The sequence below is a fragment of the Musca autumnalis genome, unplaced genomic scaffold, assembly GCF_047663935.1.
Source record: "Musca autumnalis isolate F117 unplaced genomic scaffold, ASM4766393v1 scaffold_5, whole genome shotgun sequence".
In the NCBI taxonomy this organism is placed as follows: domain Eukaryota; kingdom Metazoa; phylum Arthropoda; class Insecta; order Diptera; family Muscidae; genus Musca; species Musca autumnalis.
In genome coordinates this window covers 45,784,299-45,803,263 of record NW_027412088.1, presented here as the reverse complement: position 1 = coordinate 45,803,263, position 18,965 = coordinate 45,784,299, and the positions used below count along the sequence as shown (strand labels likewise).

General features: G+C 35.6%; 2 protein-coding genes and 1 long non-coding RNA gene across 3 annotated transcripts; 2 read left to right on the top strand and 1 right to left on the bottom strand.

The window, feature by feature from the left end:
• Nucleotides 1-659: 659 nt before the first annotated feature.
• Nucleotides 660-3,223, bottom strand: LOC141405139 (KH domain-containing, RNA-binding, signal transduction-associated protein 3-like). The gene is made up of 5 exons (XM_073989163.1): nt 2,982-3,223; nt 2,413-2,890; nt 2,297-2,353; nt 2,094-2,203; nt 660-1,463 (listed from the first exon to the last, which is right to left on the bottom strand). Exons 1-5 carry the CDS (start codon nt 3,124-3,126, stop codon nt 1,366-1,368), a joined length of 888 nt encoding a protein of 295 aa, XP_073845264.1. The 5' UTR covers nt 3,127-3,223; the 3' UTR covers nt 660-1,365.
• A 5,644-nt stretch (nt 3,224-8,867) lies between these two features.
• On the top strand, nt 8,868-12,233 carry eIF2Bgamma (eukaryotic translation initiation factor 2B subunit gamma). The gene is made up of 6 exons (XM_073988733.1): nt 8,868-9,166; nt 9,239-9,747; nt 11,231-11,383; nt 11,449-11,625; nt 11,688-11,914; nt 11,978-12,233. The coding sequence occupies exons 1-6, from the start codon at nt 9,010-9,012 to the stop codon at nt 12,141-12,143; spliced, it is 1,389 nt and encodes a 462-aa protein (XP_073844834.1). The 5' UTR covers nt 8,868-9,009; the 3' UTR covers nt 12,144-12,233.
• A 1,434-nt stretch (nt 12,234-13,667) lies between these two features.
• LOC141405679 (uncharacterized) lies at nt 13,668-18,082 on the top strand. Its single transcript, XR_012413252.1, has 2 exons — nt 13,668-13,920; nt 13,972-18,082. It is a non-coding gene; the product is annotated as an uncharacterized lncRNA (long non-coding RNA).
• Nucleotides 18,083-18,965: the final 883 nt, after the last annotated feature.

Genomic DNA, 18,965 nt, shown 5'->3' with positions numbered 1-18,965 from the left:
TCTATATATTTTTTTCATTTAAATCTACCTCTTTACTTATACCATGACCAAAACTTCTATGAAAAAGAAACTCAAGAATTTCACCTCAATCTTGGTGTCAATTAAAGTAGTGACGAAAATCAAGGCGCTTGGACGTTTTTTCTACGCTGATTATTTCCTTTTTTCCAGAATCGGAGGAAAAGGCTAAAGCTTCTCAAAACTTGGTATAAGTTCCCAGCAAAATGTTCGACGCCAAAGATGCCATTCAATCATGGGTGAAAGTGATCTGGCATGTCATCTTTTTAGCGTCTTCATCGATGAATTTTAAATGAGCGTGGACCCCAAAAGGTGCTATTAATTTTTGGATCCAAAGCATGTCATTTACACGTGTGATTTCCACCAATTTTCATTTCAAATGTCATTTTCACAAACCCTTCGCAATGACATTTTCATTACGACGAATGCCATGAAGATGCCATGAAATCACCTCATCGCATGAAACCCCTTCTTTCAAATCTTGCTGGGTTATAATTGGGCAAAAAGGTCTTTGGCAGTTTTTCTACATTGTACTTCAAGGACATATTTATATTAAGGTTTTTATCTCAGTTATTCACGTATTAGAAGCAAGTAATTAAGTATATATAAATTATTTTCCTTTTTTTTCAGAAACATTGTTAGCATTTATATTTTATTGTTTATTCATTTATTTGTTCATGTGTTACAGTTATACGATTTATAATATATAGCATTTATACCTTTTATCAATTAATAAATCGTCACCATAAATGCCCGAAGAAGTAAGCGACATGAAAATCGAAATTCGTTTTTTGACGTAATCTGATACATAAAGCTAAAATACATGCTCTGGCAAAATTTCAAGCTTCTTTCTACGTTCAAAAGCAAAGATCCTATTTAAGAAATGGCATTTTGGAAAATGTGATAATATTGCAGATTTTTGTTGTAATGGAGGAACTCAAAACTAAGCACTTCAGCGGTTTTGGTTTCACTAATTATTACCCTTCGTATATGATCGATAATATCTCATATACTCGCCTTCATAAGATTAATATTCCATAAAACAGTTTTTAATTTTATATCGTTTTTTGCTTCTCCTGTTAAGTTTTCGTTTTGTGGGTTACGTCTTCGGGCATTTATGGTGACGAAATGTATGTAGTTGCAATTGTCATATAAAATATTATTTTATAATTGTAAATATATGTATGTATGAATATTTAGGCATTTTATCATGATGGTGGAACATTTTATATTTTGGAACAACATAGTTGTTACGCTCGTAGTTGGTATTAGAATATGGAAAATCGTCAATGTTCAAATTGTGTTTTTGAGGTATTTCTTAATGATAATGCGCAAAAACAAACGGTGTTCCTACTTTTTATATAGTGGAAAAGACTGGTATGGTCTTGGGCGATATTCTTTTCTGTCATGATATGATGATGGTTCAGGTGGACGTCTTGGAGCTGGAGCTATAAATAGTTATGGTTTTATTAAGTTATGTGGAAAAGGGATATCATTTATATTTTATTAATTTATTTCTATCGATTAATGATGGACGGTATACTGCATTTATGGAAATATTTCGATAAAGGAAATCAGATATTTGTGAAATGCCAATAGGCAACTCGTAATAAGATATAATAGACACTAAATTTAGGTTGTTCTTAAAGTTTTTACTATTAAGCAAGTCCAGTTTGGTAGATCGTTGTGAAATGTTCACTAGAGTTAATCCTGGTTGTACTAATTACAACTATATACTATATACATTCGTACTTTTCGACATATAAGTCTGTCAATTTACAATACACTAGGGATATGAGCTACAAAATTCGTTTTACTTAATGCTATTTTTAAGCTTTGCGGTGGGACAATAATTTTTAGAGATCCAAACTCCAAGTATAGTTTTAAAAAAATAAAATGTGTATGGTTGTAATTAGCTCGATACATAATAATAATCCCTAAACTGGACTTAAAACATTTATCAACGAGTTGTCGTTAGATAGAACGACAAACAAACCAGAAGGCGGACCAAACAAATGTTTGCAATTCTTTTTAATAAAGCTTTCTTAAAGTTCTTCAACATTTAATGTAGTACTTACCCCTATAACTACCTGGCGATCTAGACGAAATTGTTGGCGGCGGTGGTGGCGGTAGAGCCCGTGGTGAATAAGCAGATTCGTATTCCTCATAATCATCATATCTATCATAACTGTGATATGAAAATTAAATTGAAGGAAGAAAATACAATTAAACTGTTATTTACAATCGCCATACTTTTCAAGACTGACCTACAGATACTTACTCAGATCCATGGTAACCTCTGTAGCTTTCATTAACGCCAAATTTCCCTAACACTGATCTAAAACAATATAAGGTTTCAATATCTCTCAGAGATGTCACACAAAATTCCCATCTCACCTATATGGAACGGGTGGTTTTGCTCGGACATATTCCGGACGCATTTGCTGAAGTTCACGATACTGTTCCTGTGAGATTTCATCATTTTTATCCGGTATTATATATTTACGTATCTCGGCCAGGGCATAACTTATGCGGGCATATGCTTCAGCTGGCGGTGCAACGGTACTTATTTCTACAAACAAATTCTTATTGAGGTGATTAAATGCTGGATTTCCGGATTGTCGCAATGCCTCCTCTTTTTCCTCGTCACGCATACTGGAACGACCTTTAATTGCAATGTAACACAATGTTTCCTGATTCAACTTTTTAAGACTATGCCCTTTGGGACCAATCAGCTTGCCAACAAAATTAAATTTGGGAAATTGCTTAACTGGTATATGTACATTTTGTGTCACTTTTATCGGTAACTGTTTGTAGACATCGGCTTGTAGTTCCTTGCCAGGAATGCGGCCAGTTGCGTAAATGCGATCAATTGCTGGATGTGTGGAAAACAGAGATACAAATTAGTAAGATAATCAAAAAGTGGCGCGGCGCGCGCGCTTTTATATTTCCTCCTTTTGCCTTACCATCATCAATAACTTGGGAACATAAAATAAACTCTTTAGGTAGTCGAGCTTTTTCAGCCATCAAATCGTCTATATATTTTTGGGCTACATCATTAATTTTCGGCATAAATGCGTCGTAATATGATTCTCCACCACCTTGAGACATTTTTTAAGATTTTTCTTAAGTTTTTCAAGGAATTCAAGAAAGAAATAAAGCGGTGATTGATTAGTCTGATTATTCAGTGAGCCAAGCCGATTTGAAAGCGTTCCAAAGTTGATGTTTCATGCATAGAGAATTGATAGCCCGTGGGATTAACCCACATAGCGCCAAGAATTTGTTTTGAAAATGAAATGAAAAATAAAAAAATATTTCCCTCGGATTTTTTCCGCACAAAAAATAATTTTAAAAAGTGAAATTCTTTTACACTTCCGTTACACATGCCAGTAAATTGGTGCCAATTGAGTACATGTATTATACTCGAAAATGCCGAAAAAGTGTTCGACTGGCATGCAGTTTCCTTGTGTGTTTACACATGCTAGTGCAAGTTCAATTTCAAAATTATTTTAAGCCGCATTAACACACAAAAGTGCATTATATTTTAGATTTAGAACACAATTCACAACATATTTTATTACTTTTTATTTTATTTCGTTTTAAAAAGATTGTTTTCAATCATAAACATAATGAATCTGGTATTGCCGCCTTTTCAATATTGTATAATCCCAGAGGGGAAATTATTTATCAACCAATATTTACATGAAAAACATCAAAATGATGTCTTTACTACCTTTTTGAAAATATGCATTAAATCTTTGCAATCTTAAAAGAAACAAAAATATACATGGATTAAAAAATAGTCTCGGCAACTCTTTTTTCATTTTCGACATATCACTGGCAGCCAGCTCAAAATTTTGCTGGCATGAAAAATCTAGTGCCAGTGGAGTCGACAATTCAAAAAATGTAATTGTGGTAGTAAAAAATTGTGTAAGTATTGAATTTTTCGAACTGCCCAGTTGTTCGGATAACTAGGGAATAACTAGCAATTTTGCTGGCTACTGGTAAACACCCCTAGTTACCACCCAATCTACTCGCAATGTTATAGACTGGTGAATTTAACATGGGGATGTCATAGGAAGGGGTCTATTGACTCCTCACTGCATTACCAGTAACCACCCAATTCGATAGTCGTGTGAAGGCAATTGTCTCTTCATTGCATTACCAGTAACCAGTCAATTCGGTACTCAGAAATTATAGCCAAAATTACTAGTAATTTGAAGTCAGATAAATGGGTAAATGCATATATGTATGCATTAGTCATACTTTATTTTACTGCATGGTGTGCGAAAATTTTACAAATGACAATATAATCCTTTATACTTATGGATATGACAGGCCCATCTTGATCTTGATACTAGAACTAGTGCGTTGCTACTTGATACAGCGACTTATGTTTATTTGGTCGTTGAAATATTTTTCTCGTGTGTGCTTCAGATCATTCAAAAGTTCCTGAAATAAAATGTATACAAGTTTAATGAATGTATTACGTCAAGATAGATATCAATTTTTCTTAAATTGTTCATCCTTTTTATGATTTAGCTCGTAACACGTTATTTTTTGGCATCTTAAATTTTTGCACAACAAACGCATCAAAATACGTTTTTTTAATTATGAATAAACAATATAACAAAACATTTTTTTATACTTCGTTAAAAAAAGAAATAATTTCGAAGAGAGATTATAAGAGAGGAACATTGTCGATTACACTATCCATCGGTAGTCTATAAAATAGTCAATATATTACACGCCACATTACCTGTAACTAGTGAATTGACATGATAGGCGGAAAAGCCCATTTCCAGTGGCAATAGCAGGCTATAGCCTATTTTGTGTGTCATTTTTGGGTGTAAAGTAACTAGGATCAATGAGTAACTAGTTACATAACTATGCCAAAGTAGACAATTGCTATTTATTGAACAACTGGGTGTCACTGGCATGTGTAAAGGTTGGGTTATAATCAATGTTTTTCGATATTTACTAGAATTGCTTAACTATAGAATGTTCTAACCGAATCGACAAAAATATTCCGTTTTTAGACATAAATATGCAAATGAAAAAAGGACAAATTCCGCACGGAAATCACAAAGAGCACTCTCGATAACAATAAGAAAGGTTAGCTAAAGCTTTCTGTCAATTTAATTTTTTTTCTTTCGACCGTTCCTAAAACGTCAAAACAAAATACACAATCTCTGTATGTGTGTGTGCTGTTTGAATAATATGCCAAACAATTTTAAAAACAATCGAATTCAATGATTTTTAAAATTGTTTTTAGAATATTTGTATGAAAGAAATTCGTCAGATTTGCATTGAAACACACATTTTATCATATCCACAACTCGATTATGTGGAGAAACCTTGACACTTCATTCATTTTTCGCGTTTTTTAATAAAATGCTTAAAAATGATATTGTAAACAAACACACTCGTTGCTTTTGTGGGACGTTTTAGGAATTCACTAAAAGCAAGGGTTCTATAGACTGTTTTCATTTAAATCTACCTCTTACTTATACCATGAGTTGCTGATATTTTTCGAATGTTTGTCACAAGTTTCGAAAACGATATCATTAGATCTGTTCGATAATTTTGCAAGTAAAAAGTATATGCAAGTCCTTGCAACAACTTCTCATTCCTCTTTTACTGAACAAGTTTCTTATCGAACAGCATTTTGTAAAAGTTTGTACAAACTTTTGGGTTATCGAACAGACTAAAGGCCTGCGTACATAAGCTGCTTTGCCTGATTGCCTTGCTTACCTGCTTCATTTCTGACGTAATAAAAATATGGTATGTTCCAGTACTGCAAGAATCTACTAATATTTACTATTTTTTCCGATAACATAAAGGAAAAAATGTTATCGTAGTAAAAAATAGTAGCTTCTTGCAGGTTCTGGAACAGAGCAATAATAGAATAAAGACGAAATTTCGAACTGGGTTGCCATCAATTGGAAATTGGGTCGGCCTTCTTTGTTCTTTTATTTTTTTATTGAAGCAGCAAAGCAAGGCAATCAGGCAAAGCAGCTTATGTACGCAGGCCTTTATACCCCGGTTAAACTATTGAAGTTTAACCCACTCGGTTTAATAGATCCAGTGGGTTAATCTTTGCTCGTTACACTTAGCTTTTCGAGGATAGGAACTGTCAGCTGATGTTTGTTTACGTATACATACAAAATAACACATAAATATCAAAACAATAGTTTCCAAAAATTAAAATGGTAAATATTGATGCATTACAACAAGTATTTAAACAGTATTGTGATTGATTGGAAAACAAAAAATATGGGACAAAATGCAAAAACAGTGAGCAAAGAAAACATTTACCGAAAATGCACTAAAGTCGTGTTTAACACTTGCACGATTCCTCGTATGAGATATCGTCCCCTCTTTGCTCATATTCGCATTTTTAACACGCAGGGATACATTTTTGTATCATGGTACTTTTTTAAAAAGTGTCTAATGAAAAAAATAAATAATTTTATGATTTTCAAATAACTTTAGATTTATAAAGGCCATAAAATCTCATACGACCAATCGTAAAAGTGTAAAACACGACAAACTCTGTTGTAAAAACATTTGCAACTTTTCGTACTTTTTGAGCATAGTTGCATATTTTTGCACATACATCGAACACAACACTGCATTTTTGGTGGATTTGTGCCGTGAGAGGATTTAATTTTTGTATGGCAAATCTGGTCAGATTTGACCAGATTAAGCAAATAAATCCTCATGAAGTGGACCCGGCAAAAAGCTGTAGTGTAACCGTGCTATTATTTTCGAACGTTTGGCAAATGTTTTTTATTTTGTTCGTCAAAAGTTCGAAAACAATATCATTCTCGAAAATTTAGTGAATGTTTTTTCTTCACAAGAAAAATTATTTCAAGAAACATTTTTTACTTGGAAAATTTTTTTTATTTCAAAAAATAATTTTATTTAGGTTGTATAAAATACCCATTTGATTTCATTGAAAAAAGTGCATAAAATTATGCGTCTCTAGATCGACCTCCATGGTAGAGTAAAATCATAAAATTGCTGTAGTGGGGAATTCGATTTAAGAACACCTAATTTCATGAAATTTTTTAATGAAATTCATGCTAGTGTGGACCGAGACATATTAAAAATCAACAATTTTATTTAGCCACGCGAATAAAATTTCTTGTCTTTGCTTTCAGTTTTAAGATATACAGCCAGTTTCTGTATGTCGAATGAAACACGCCCGAACTTTAGTATTCGAAATAGTTTTACCTTTGCTTTTGCTTCAAAACAAAAAACAAATTTGAAAAACACGCAAGAGTTTGGACGTGTTTCTTTCGCACACATTCTTCTTTCGACATACAGAAACAGGCTGTTAGTGTTAAAGCAGTGTTTTGTTGGAGCAATTCAACAATGCATCTACCTTTATAATTGCATAATATCAACAACAGTTTAAAATGTCAACCCTGCTTTTGACAGAAAAGACCATAACAAGAAAAAATTGTAATCAGCTGTTAGCTGTGGCCTACCTTATAAATGATTGTACCATGGTCAACAACAGTGAACAATTTCAACCCTGCTTTTGACAGAATAGGCCATAACAAGAAAAAAAATTTAATCAGCAGCTGTGGCCTACCTTATACAGTTGAACGTCGATTATCCGTGAATCGATAATCCGGGAACCTCCATTATCCGTGATAGAAGAGAAATGTAGGACTTTTTTTCCATTTCCTCTATTTTTCATTATATACTTCATTACCTGGGAGTAAAAGCACACTTTCCAAATAATTTGATTAAGTAAACAAACGAAAACTGGAAATGCTCCTGTATCACACAATTTGTGTATTTATGGTGTCGCAAAAACCATGGGACAAAGTCAATTCAGATGAATATGATGATGATATTATGTATCTTTCTAAAACTTGCTAGATTACCGTAACAAATTTAATAAAAATTGCAGATTTTCATATTATTGCACAATACTATATCATTTTTACTTAAAAATATGTTCAAAAACTGCATAATTGCCTCCATTATCCGGGAAAATCGATTATCCGTAATGCCTCCGGTCCCGACCATGAGGGATAATCGAGGTTCGACTCTACATTTTTTGCACTGTTCCAGAACCTGCAAGAAGCTACTATTTTTTACTACGATAACATTTTTTTCTTTATGTTATCGAAAAAAAAATAGTAAAAATTAGTAGGTTCTTGCAGTGCTGGAACATACCAATTATTGTACCATGCCTCAATTGCTCTGTTCCAGAACTTGCAAGAAGCTACCACTTTTTACTACGATAACAATTTTTCCTTTATGATATCGAAAAAATAGTAAAAATTAGTAGATTCTTGCAGTTCTGGAACAGACCAAATATGTTATGTTCCTATTGGTCTGTTCCAGTACTACAAGAATCTACTAATTTTTACTATTTTTTCCGATAACATAAAGGAAAAAATGTTATCGTAGTAAAAAATAGTAGCTTCTTGCAGGTTCTGGAACACGGCATATATGGTGACATAAAATTATGTTATACTTGTTTTTGTTGCCGTCATGTTCTGTTAGTTGTCTGTATAACATAATTTTATGTCACCATATTGGAACAAAACATTATTGTAGACCTCCAGCGCCATCTGCCGATGTATAGTAGCAATGTAAATGTCCCATCTTGTTATATTTTTGGTCTGTTCCTTTACTTTTGAAAATGGTAAAACCGGCAAAAGTAGTAAAAGTTGTAAACTGCCCCCATATGAATTGTATGGTGTCTGAAGTAAAGGAACGCTTTTCGAGTAAAAAGTTGTAAAACTTTAAGATTCTTGCACGTAAAGGAACAGACCATTTATGTCTTTGCAGGGGTCTGCTAATCACGAAGGAATGATGCATAGGAAACAGCTGATATTGACATTTAGGCACGTAAACACATTTTATACAAAATCCGCGTGTGAGTGTGTGTGTGAGTTGAATGCGTGTGAAAAATTGCAATAATCGGCCAAGTTGGAAAATCTGAAAGTTTAACAACAGAAAGAAAATATGGTCACTCAAGAATTTCAGGCTGTTGTCTTGGCTGCAGGTCGTGGAACACGCCTGCCAGAAGTACTAGGAAAAACACCAAAATGTTTGCTACCCATCGGTCCATATCCATTGCTGTGGTATCCACTAAATCTCCTGCAGACACATAACTTCCAAGGTATCTTACTGATTGATTTTAGCTTCTTCTATGAATGAATCCATGTAATCGCAACCCATATTTTCTTTACAGAGGCCATTATTATTGTCTTGGAAAGTGAACGCAGTGAAATTCAATTGGCTATGGAGAAAACGTCATTAAAAATGAAATTGGATTTTGTATGCATACCAACGGATAGTGATTTTGGTACAGCGGACAGTTTACGTTATGTACATGATAAAATTCAATCGGATTTTCTTGTACTGAGTTGTGACATTGTCTCAAATGTTAGTTTGTTTCCTTTAATCAATAAGTTTCGTCAACATGACGCCTCATTTACGGCTTTACTTTTTAAAAGTGGTTTTGAATCAGATGTAACATTGCCTGGTCCAAAAACTAAACATAAACCCGAAAGAGATTTAATTGGTATACATCCGGAAACTAGACGTTTACTGTTCTTAGCTTCGGCAAGTGATTTCGAAGAAGTAATGAGCGTAAATGCCCATCTGCTGAGGAAAAATGGCAAGATGACGATTTTTTCCAGGATGACAGATTCACATATTTATGTAATGAAGAAATGGGTTTTGGAATTTTTGAAAAAGGTAAGTGAAAGGTATAAATGATGAATACGAAGGGTTTGTACTGGCCACTGTTTGGTAAAGATATTTTTTAAAAAATTTCAATACATTTGCCCATATAATACCCCATAATTTGAGTTGTAGATTGCAATTGCCACACGCAAATTAGACAGGATTGCATTGCATTCACAGGATGCAGTCTCTGAGGCAATAAACAATTTTTGGCATAAATAGAATACTCTTCCACCTGGCGGAAAAATCTAGAAAAATTACCACAGGTAGATCTTGTTGTCCTGATCACAAATATATAAACTTATCCGGGGGGAAGTCCATACTTCCCGAGATATGGGCCTCTTAAGTTCCGAAAATTCCCTTGTTAAAGTAAGAAAAAATTTTAAATTAAAAAAATGTTGTTTTCGTGCCCTAAATTGGCTCCTGTCCATAGGAGAAAGTCTTAAATCCCCGGCCGAAGTCCGGCTACTTAGAAAAAACTTACAATTTAAAAAAAATTTCAAATTTTTTCCGTCAGGTGGTAGAGTATTCAATTTGTTCCCAATTTTTTTTTTTTTGATATTGAAGAACGAAATAGTTTTTTTATGCCGGGCATACACTATGGGCATGCAGGACAGCATTTGTAATAGTATTAGTAAATTTTGAAGTTTTTGTCAATGTATTTGGGAGTAGTTTTGGCAGGATTGAAATCAAAATAGTTTTGATTTTGTAAATGAACCCCTTTCAATCCGATGAATTTTGTTTATTTTCCAAGTAACCAACAAATAATTTTTGAAAACAACAAATATTATTTTTGAGGAAATTAAAAAAATTGGAAACCTTCAACCCAAAATCGAGTTTTGGAGGAAAATTCATCATTTTTGGAATATGGATTGAAGGAATGCCACACACTATTCAATCACACACGTACACAAGGGTTCATTTGGCAGTGCAGTTTGGCAGTATAGTGTATGCCCCGCATTATAAACAAAATAAACAAAATTCATCGGATTGAAAGGGGTTCATTTACAAAATCAAAACTATTTTGATTTCAATCCTGCCAAAACTACTCCCAAATACATTGACAAAAACTTCAAAATTTACTAATACTATTACAAATGCTGTCCTGCATGCCCATAGTGTATGCCCGGCATCAGTCTTTAAAAGATTTCGTAATTATTTTGTCTCCCAAGTCTTTTCACCTTATAAATTCATTAGAAAGGAGAGATTTTATTCACAACTTAAACTCATTGACCGATGGAGACGTGGGCGACTGTCATCTCAATCATCGTGATCTATACTTTTAAGTGGATAATAACACATTTTAAGTTCAGATATTTTCGTCTGAGGTTTCAAGTCGCGATCCATACTTTTCAAAATTTTATTTTACCCTGATTTTCGCGTAGATAAATAAATATTGCGAAGATTCCATATATCTCAATTGTATATAGTATTTCCAATTCATTTTATTCCTTTGTGGACTATTTAACATTACCTCTCCTTCCTTTCTTTATAGAATGAAAACTTCTCAACACTAAAAGGTGAATTTTTGCCATATTTGATTAAGAAACAAATGGCAAAGGCTAGTGCACACTCGACAACAAATCCTGTCTCGGATACTCAGTCTGAATCGGGTTTAGGCACCAAACAAGGAGATAATATTTTTGATGTAAGTATCGCGAAGAACGTAAATACACCAAATCTAAACCTTACATTAAATTCCAACATTTTTAGTTTATACCTCAATCGAATTTGGAACAGCAAATATTCAAGACAACACTTTACAATGACAATAGAACAAAGCCGCTATACAATGGTGACCTGTTGAGATGTTATGCCCTGGAGGCGCCAAAGGAAACCATAGGTCTTCGTGTTAACACCACTCTATCGTTCTTTGCCATTAATCAAAAGGTATAGAGTTACCATTGTTTATACTAAATGATCCATTTTAAAGTGTCCTGTATTTGCTTCAGCTCCCATCCATTTGGCCTGTACTGTGTGGTGGTCTAGAACTTCCTTTAGTTTCACCCAATGCTGTGGTTAACTCAACGCAAACTAAAGAAATTGCCGTTGCCGATAATGCCAAACTTTCGGAGAAAACTTCATTGAATTTCAGTGTTTTTGGCCCCAGCTGCTTTATTAATCCCAAAAATATTGTGAACAAGTCATTAATTATGGCCCACGCAATTGTGGAAGAAGGGTAAGACTGTGATATCTAATAATAAGCTATTGTTTATGTTTATTTATATTTATTTCGTTTCAGTTGTAATATTGATAATTGCATAATTGGTCCAAAGGCTGTTGTCAAAAAGGGCACAAAACTTAAAAATTGCTTAGTTGGGGCCAATTTCATTGTAGAAGAGGGTTCTCAATTGGAAGCGAAACATTTAACACACGCCGATGGTTATATGGAAATTGACATACAGTAATGGAAAAATGTTTTGTTAAATGTTACAAAATTTTAAAGGATGATCTTGACTTAAAAAAAGAATAAAAATAGTTTTTGTATTTAAATAGAATATAGTTATTGTATTTTGTAAATTTCATATCTCAAAACAGAGGGCACGAAAAAGCGTCCATAAGTACTTTTAAAACATTTTCGATAATTTATTAAAAAAAGCTATGTGAGGTGAGCGAAGACACAAAAAGCAAATGGAAAAGAGAAATGCGAAAATGTATAAGCTGTAAATATGAGGATAGAGAAAATCTCAAACGCACAATTAGCCCAGATACAAATGACCCCCCTCATCTACAATCGCCGACAAATAGCTGTACTCCATGTTATATGCCATTCTCATGTCTATATAAGACTTCAATTGGTCTTCTGCTGTCTAAATAGGACTTCTACTGGTCTTCGGTTGCCCCTATGAAACCTTAAGTGACCTCTTGTTACCTCTAAAACACCTCAAATTAACTTCTGTTGTCGCTAGAAGACCACGAGCGTTCTTCTCCTGTCTATAGAACGCTTCTAGTGGTCTTCTGTTGCCTATAGAAGTCCTCAAGTGGGCTTCTGTTGGTTCTAGAAGACATCAAGAGACATTTTGTTGGCTATAGAATATCTCAAGTGCCTTTTTTTTGTCTCTAGAAGATGTCGAGAGTTCTTCTCTGGTCTCTAGAAGGTCTCATGTTTAGAAGACCAAAGGGGTTTTTATTGCCTCTAAAAGACCTCAAGAGTTTTTTTTGCTATATAGGACCTCAAGTGGCCTTCTGTTGTGTTTAGAAGACATCTAGAGTTCATATTCTGTTTGTAGAAGGCTGAAAGTAGATCACATCAAATGCCCTCAAGTGGCCTTCTGTTGTCCATAGAAGACACCAAATGCACTCTAGTGGCCTTAACTTGTCTCTAGAAGACCTCAAGAAACATTTTTTGGCTCCAAAAGTTCTCAAGTTCCCTTCTGTTGTCTCTAGAAGACCTCGACAGTTCTTCTCCTGACTATAGAAGGCCTGAAGTGATCTCCTGTTTCCTAAAAAAGACCTTGAATGACCATCTATTGTCCATTGCGAGTACTTCTCTGGTTTACAGAAGGTCTCAAGTGTTCTTCTGTTGTCTAAAGAAGACATAAAATCGCCACAAGTGTCCTTTTGTTGTCTCTAGAAGACCTCAAGTGGTATTTTGTTGGCTATAAAAGACCTCAAGTGGCGTTCTGTTGTCTCTAGAAGACCTCAAGAGTTCATCTTCTGTTTGCAGGTAGCCTCAAGTGATCTCCTGTTGCCAATAAATGATTTCAAATGGCCTTCAGTTGTCCCTAGAAGACCTCGAGAGTTCTGGGTCTATCTTGTATTGACACTAAACTTGAGTTGCGTTGTCAGTTGTCTGCGCGACTGAGACGAAATGTTGTACCATTAATGTCAACTCAACTGGGTGGTCGATAAACATGTTATCGATCAGTGTTTTTTCAAACTTGTGACCTCTATTCGCCAAAAAAAAAAAAAAAAACATTTTAAAAATAATTGCGCTTTGGATAACTCTTTTGTGTATTCTGGACAATATTTTAATATTTTGGCTGAGTTTTCGAGCAAATTTGGAAAACAACCGAAGATTGGAATATAACCATTGAATCTTCGGATCGTCAAGTTTTATTTGCTGTCCCAAAAAATGATAAGTTCGGTGGAATTATTTTTTGATGAAGAAAATGTACAGGACATTGCATCTATTAGAAGAAATTTGAGGGACAAGTCGAATCCATTGGAATTGTCATCTGCACTGTAAGCTGATGATCATGTGGAAAGATCTGTATAATCAGTAAATTATTTCAGGTTTAAGGCGTATTTTCCATTGCCAAAGGATGCCGTAGTTTACGTTGTGGAAACGTTAAAGGATGACTTCAAAGTAAGTTACAGATCAACAGCAATACCCCCACTTTTAATAGTGTGCGCAGCGTTGCGATTCTTGGAGGACGGAAGTTTCCAAAAGCCCCATGGCAATGATTTCAACAATTGCATGGCTCAATCTACATTGTCGAGATTATTGAAGGAAGTTGTCCACTTGATAGAGGACAAATTGTGCCAAAATTGGATCGTTTCGAAGATGACAGAGGAGGAAAAAAGGCAAAATAAAAACCATTTGTATTCAAAAACGAAATTCCCTGGTGTAGTTGGCTATATAGATGGAGGATGTTCGTCATTTGTACTTAAACAGAACCTACTGTATTTGTCACCAAATTCATTTGCAAAAGATTTGCTGCTGTCTGCTCCAAAGGCGATAAATTCACTTCTTGTGATGGACCACCACCAGTGGCGTTGAAGTTTCTTTATTTTGTCCGAAATGGACCTCCACGCTTCATCCGCTGTGGCTTTGGTTTCACCTAAAACCCGAACTCCTCGGGCTAAGTTTGGATTTTCACTCACTTTATCAATTAATATTTCGAACTGTTGCTTTGACGTTATTTTCACCATATTGATACACAAAATTAATTAATGATGCAAAGAATCAATAATTGTTAACAAAATGTTAATTTTTTCTTCTATTTTACTTCTTGTTTCTTCGAAAATGTTCACTGCAACTGAAAATTGGTGGTTGCTGAAAAATAGTCGGTTCGTCAACTGAGATTCGCAACTTCAGTTGAGAGTTGCCATACGTGGATCAATTTTGACAACTGGCAACGCCACTCAACGGTAATTGTAATCGATGATCGACCCCTTCTTCTCCTCTCTATAGAAGGTTTCAAGTGATCTTCTGTTGCCTATAAAATACCTCAAATGGCCTTCTGTTGTATCTAGAAGACCTCGAGAATTCTCCTGTCTAAAGAAGGATTCAAGTGATCTTCTGTTGCCTAAAAAATACTCAATTGGCCTTCTGTTGTCTCTAGAAGATCTCGAGAGTTCTTCTGCTCTGTATAGAAGCCTCAAGTGATCTTATTTTACCTATAAAAGACCTCAAATTGGCCTTCTGTTGTCCCTCGCGATTACTTCTCTCGTTTACAGAAGGCCTCGAGTGGTCTTCTGTTGTCTAAAGAAGACATCAAATGACCTCAAGTGACCATCTTTTGTCTCTACAAGACCTAAAGAGGTATTTTGTTGGCTATAAAACACCTCAAGTGGCCTTATGTTGTCTCTAGAAGACCACAGGAATTATTTTGTTGGCTATAGAAGATCTCAAGAAGTATTTTTTTGTGTTCTAAAAGACCTCTAGAGTTCTTCTCTTGAATTTAAAGGTCTCAATGGGTTTTTCTGTTGTCAATGAAAGACCTCAAATGGTCTTCTGTTGTCTTCAGAAGACCTCGAGAGTTCTTCTCCTCTCTAAAGAAGACCTCAAGTGATCTCCCGTTGTCTATAAAATACCTCAAATGGTTTTCTGTTGCTCTAGAAGACCTCGAGAGTTGTTCTCCTCTCTAAAGAAGGCCTCAAGTGATCTCCTGTTGTCAATAAAAGACCTCAAATGGCCTTCTGTTGTCTCTAAAAGACCTCGAGAGTTCTTCTCCTGTCTATAGAAGGCCACAGGTGATCTTCTGTTGCCTATAAAATACCTCAATTGGCCTTCTATTGTCCCTCACGAGTACTTCACTCGTCTACAGAAGGCCTCAAGTGGCCTTCTGTTGTCTAAAGAAGACATCAAATGACCTCAAGTGGCCATATTTTGTCTCTAGAAGACCTCAAGAGGTATTTTGTTGGCTAAAAAAGACCTCAAGTGGGTTTCTGTTGTCTCTAGAAGATCTCGAGAGTTCATCTTCTGTTTGCAAAAGGCCTCAAGTTGATGACTATAGAAGATCTCAAAAAGTTTTTTTTTGGCCCCAGAAGACCTCTAAAGTACTTCTTTTGCCTTTAAAAGGTCTCAAGTGGTCTTCTGTTGCCTCGAAAAGCTTTTGGAAGGTCATAACCTACTGGACTTGGAGGCACGATCAATGATGACGCCTCTGCCAGATTTGGCGGAGAATGTTACAGTTAGCCAGCTATGTATAACCATCGTGTCACCTGGTCTGACAAATCGCTTAACCTGGTTTCTCTTTGGTACTACCATCTCCCATAAGTGTATCCATCAGCAAACCACCCGATTTCATCACCTCTAAACACCGCACTTTCATCAATCAGAGATTTCACTAATCACCGCTTCAGAGATCTGGCCAGGCCTTCAGAAGCAGAAAGGATGTTCACTGCTTCAGCCGCTCGACATATACATATCTGCTAGTCAAATATCCGAAGTGAGGGCAAATTTCTCATCAAAGGCGCATGGATTAGCAAATTAGCGTGAGAGCTTCGTCGAGCCAAACCCCGAGTAAATGAGCTGACACTGGAAGTTGTTATTCGGTGAGCATAAACAGAGCAAGTGGCTAAATCATCTGAACAGTTGCAACATTGGATCCGGAATAAGTGAATTGTGGGCAATGGTTAAGTCTCTCTCGAACCCTGGAAAGAAGAAATATAGAATCTTTGCTACGTTTGGCAATGTTACGCCGACTGATCCGAAGAGGTGCGCATGTTATTTTAATCGAGACAGTTTGTCGAGCACCATGATAGTGACAGGGCGAATAGAAGAGTACTAGATCTCTTCCTGCCGAGAAGGAACCACTACAATTTACAATGGATGATGTTGTGAATGTCACCAGGAATGCCAAATCATCTAAAGCGTTGGCACCTGATGGAATCTACATGGTAATGCTGAAACAGCTGGATGAGCTGGAGCTGGAGTCGAGTATCTCACCAAAGTTCTCAATCTGTTGCTAGCCACCCACATCGTTCCCGATGTCTGTAAAGATTGGTTCCGCTACTGAAGACAGGCAAAGATTCTTGATGCTCTATTACTCTCCAGCGTAAGAAATAGCTATTCAGTTGCCGATCAACAGCATGGGTTCCGTAAGCAGCACGGCACGAGAACAGCGTTGTACCTCATCTCCACAGATATTAGTCGAGGACTCAACCAGAGCAAGCCTTGCAATGGTACAATGTTGGCGGCCTTTGATATTGTCAAGCACTCCACGCTGTTTGAGGACGCTGAACAGTCTAGCCTTCGGTCAAGTTTGAAACATTGGATAATCAAATACATATATGTGTGCCCGCCAGTGGTACGTGGAATTCAGGAAAAAGCAGTCCAAGCCCCGTCGAGTGAAACAGGGGTTCCCCAGGATGAGGTGATATATCCGGGACTGTTTAACCTCTATCGCTCCTGTATTCCGCCCCCTCCAGACGGCATTGAGATCGTAACGTATGAGGATGATTGTACGATCTTGGGGTCAGGTAACTTCCCTGATGTAATTTTTGAAGGGCTGACTGATTTTACCACCTATTTCTACGCGAGGAATATCCGCCACTAAATATACGGCTTCTTCGTTCGAGGTACCCAACACAAACTACCCTAAAATTGTAGGGGTTAACAGCATGTTCATATTGTCCACGCATGCCACAGCTATCTGCGACAAGCTGAGTTGTAGGAACCAGGGGCCTAATTACGTGATTCGACATCGAGTTGTTTCGACCCGAGTACTCAAAGTTGGGATGACAACATTCGTTATCGAGTAAAATTATCGAGAAATTGAGCATAAATTTGCGAGTAATTTCTCGTAGCCAAATGGCCTATCGTAAACAAACAAAATGAAAGATTTCTTATTGTATTTGTGTTTAAAATGTAAAAAATTGTTGTTTATTGACGGTTTATAGAGGAAAAATGATATTAGTAAATAATTGTGAGCATTTTTTACACAAAATAAGAGAAATTGGGAAAAGTCCTTTTCAGTCGTTTTAAGAAATTGTGATAAAATTATAATTAAAATAAATACATATGTATGCATGCTATCATTAACCAAAAATTAGTGTTTGCAGTCGTTAAAATATAAGTTGAAAAAATAAGCATTTCTGCAAAACAAAAAATTATTTAATATTAATAGGCTTTATTTTATAGGTGTACAACTTTTAATAAAGTGCATTTTAAATAGTTCATCCCCCGTTGTTTACCAAAGGAAATACTCTCTCAGAGAGGCTAATGCAAAACAAAATTCTCTCATTTATTTTGAGAGAGAATTATTAAGGTAGATGTATTAGCAATCTGTAACAAGAATGACAAAACAATTTTGCAAACATTAATAATTTTCATATTTTCTTAGCACAACTTCATTCCGAAATTATTATTCAATGTATTGTTCAAAAAATTCCACAAATATTTACATTTTTTCATTCATAATTTTGTTTTTTAGTTTTTGATTTGAAATAAACACATTTTTTGACGTCTACCTTCATAACTTTCCCCAAAGAACACATAGTTCGATTACCGGTTACTCTCGAAACATTCGATCAGTGATTTCGATCGAGTCTTATCATGCCGTTTTTTTCTCGTGTCGAAAACTTATTAACGAGTAAATTCTCGATCGAATCGAATCACATAATTAGGCCCCAGGTACTTAATGGGTCGATTCCGTATTGCGACACGAGTCGTGTCGCGTTGCCAGATGCAATTTTTACATTACGTATGGCAAAAGTCGCCCGACGCCGTCAAATTCTGTCGCCATAAAGTTCACTTTCGGGAGACAGCAAATTAGCTGTCGCCGTGCATGTTTACAAGTGAATAAAAACGAAAAATTGAAACATAAGTAACATTTCCATTTACACTGTGCAACACTGGAAATGCGAACAACTTCTAATTGGCATTTTCTGAAAGTACATATTGAGACTACAAAAACCTTAATTGGGTTTTGTGTTCTTAGATCGGGTTTAGATCATCTAAGCCGACCTAAAATGAGCCTTTTTTCCAATGATCGGACCATTGTCTCCGAAACTAATAAGAATTTTGCCTTGCAGTCTTCAGCAATATTGTAGCCCTAAAG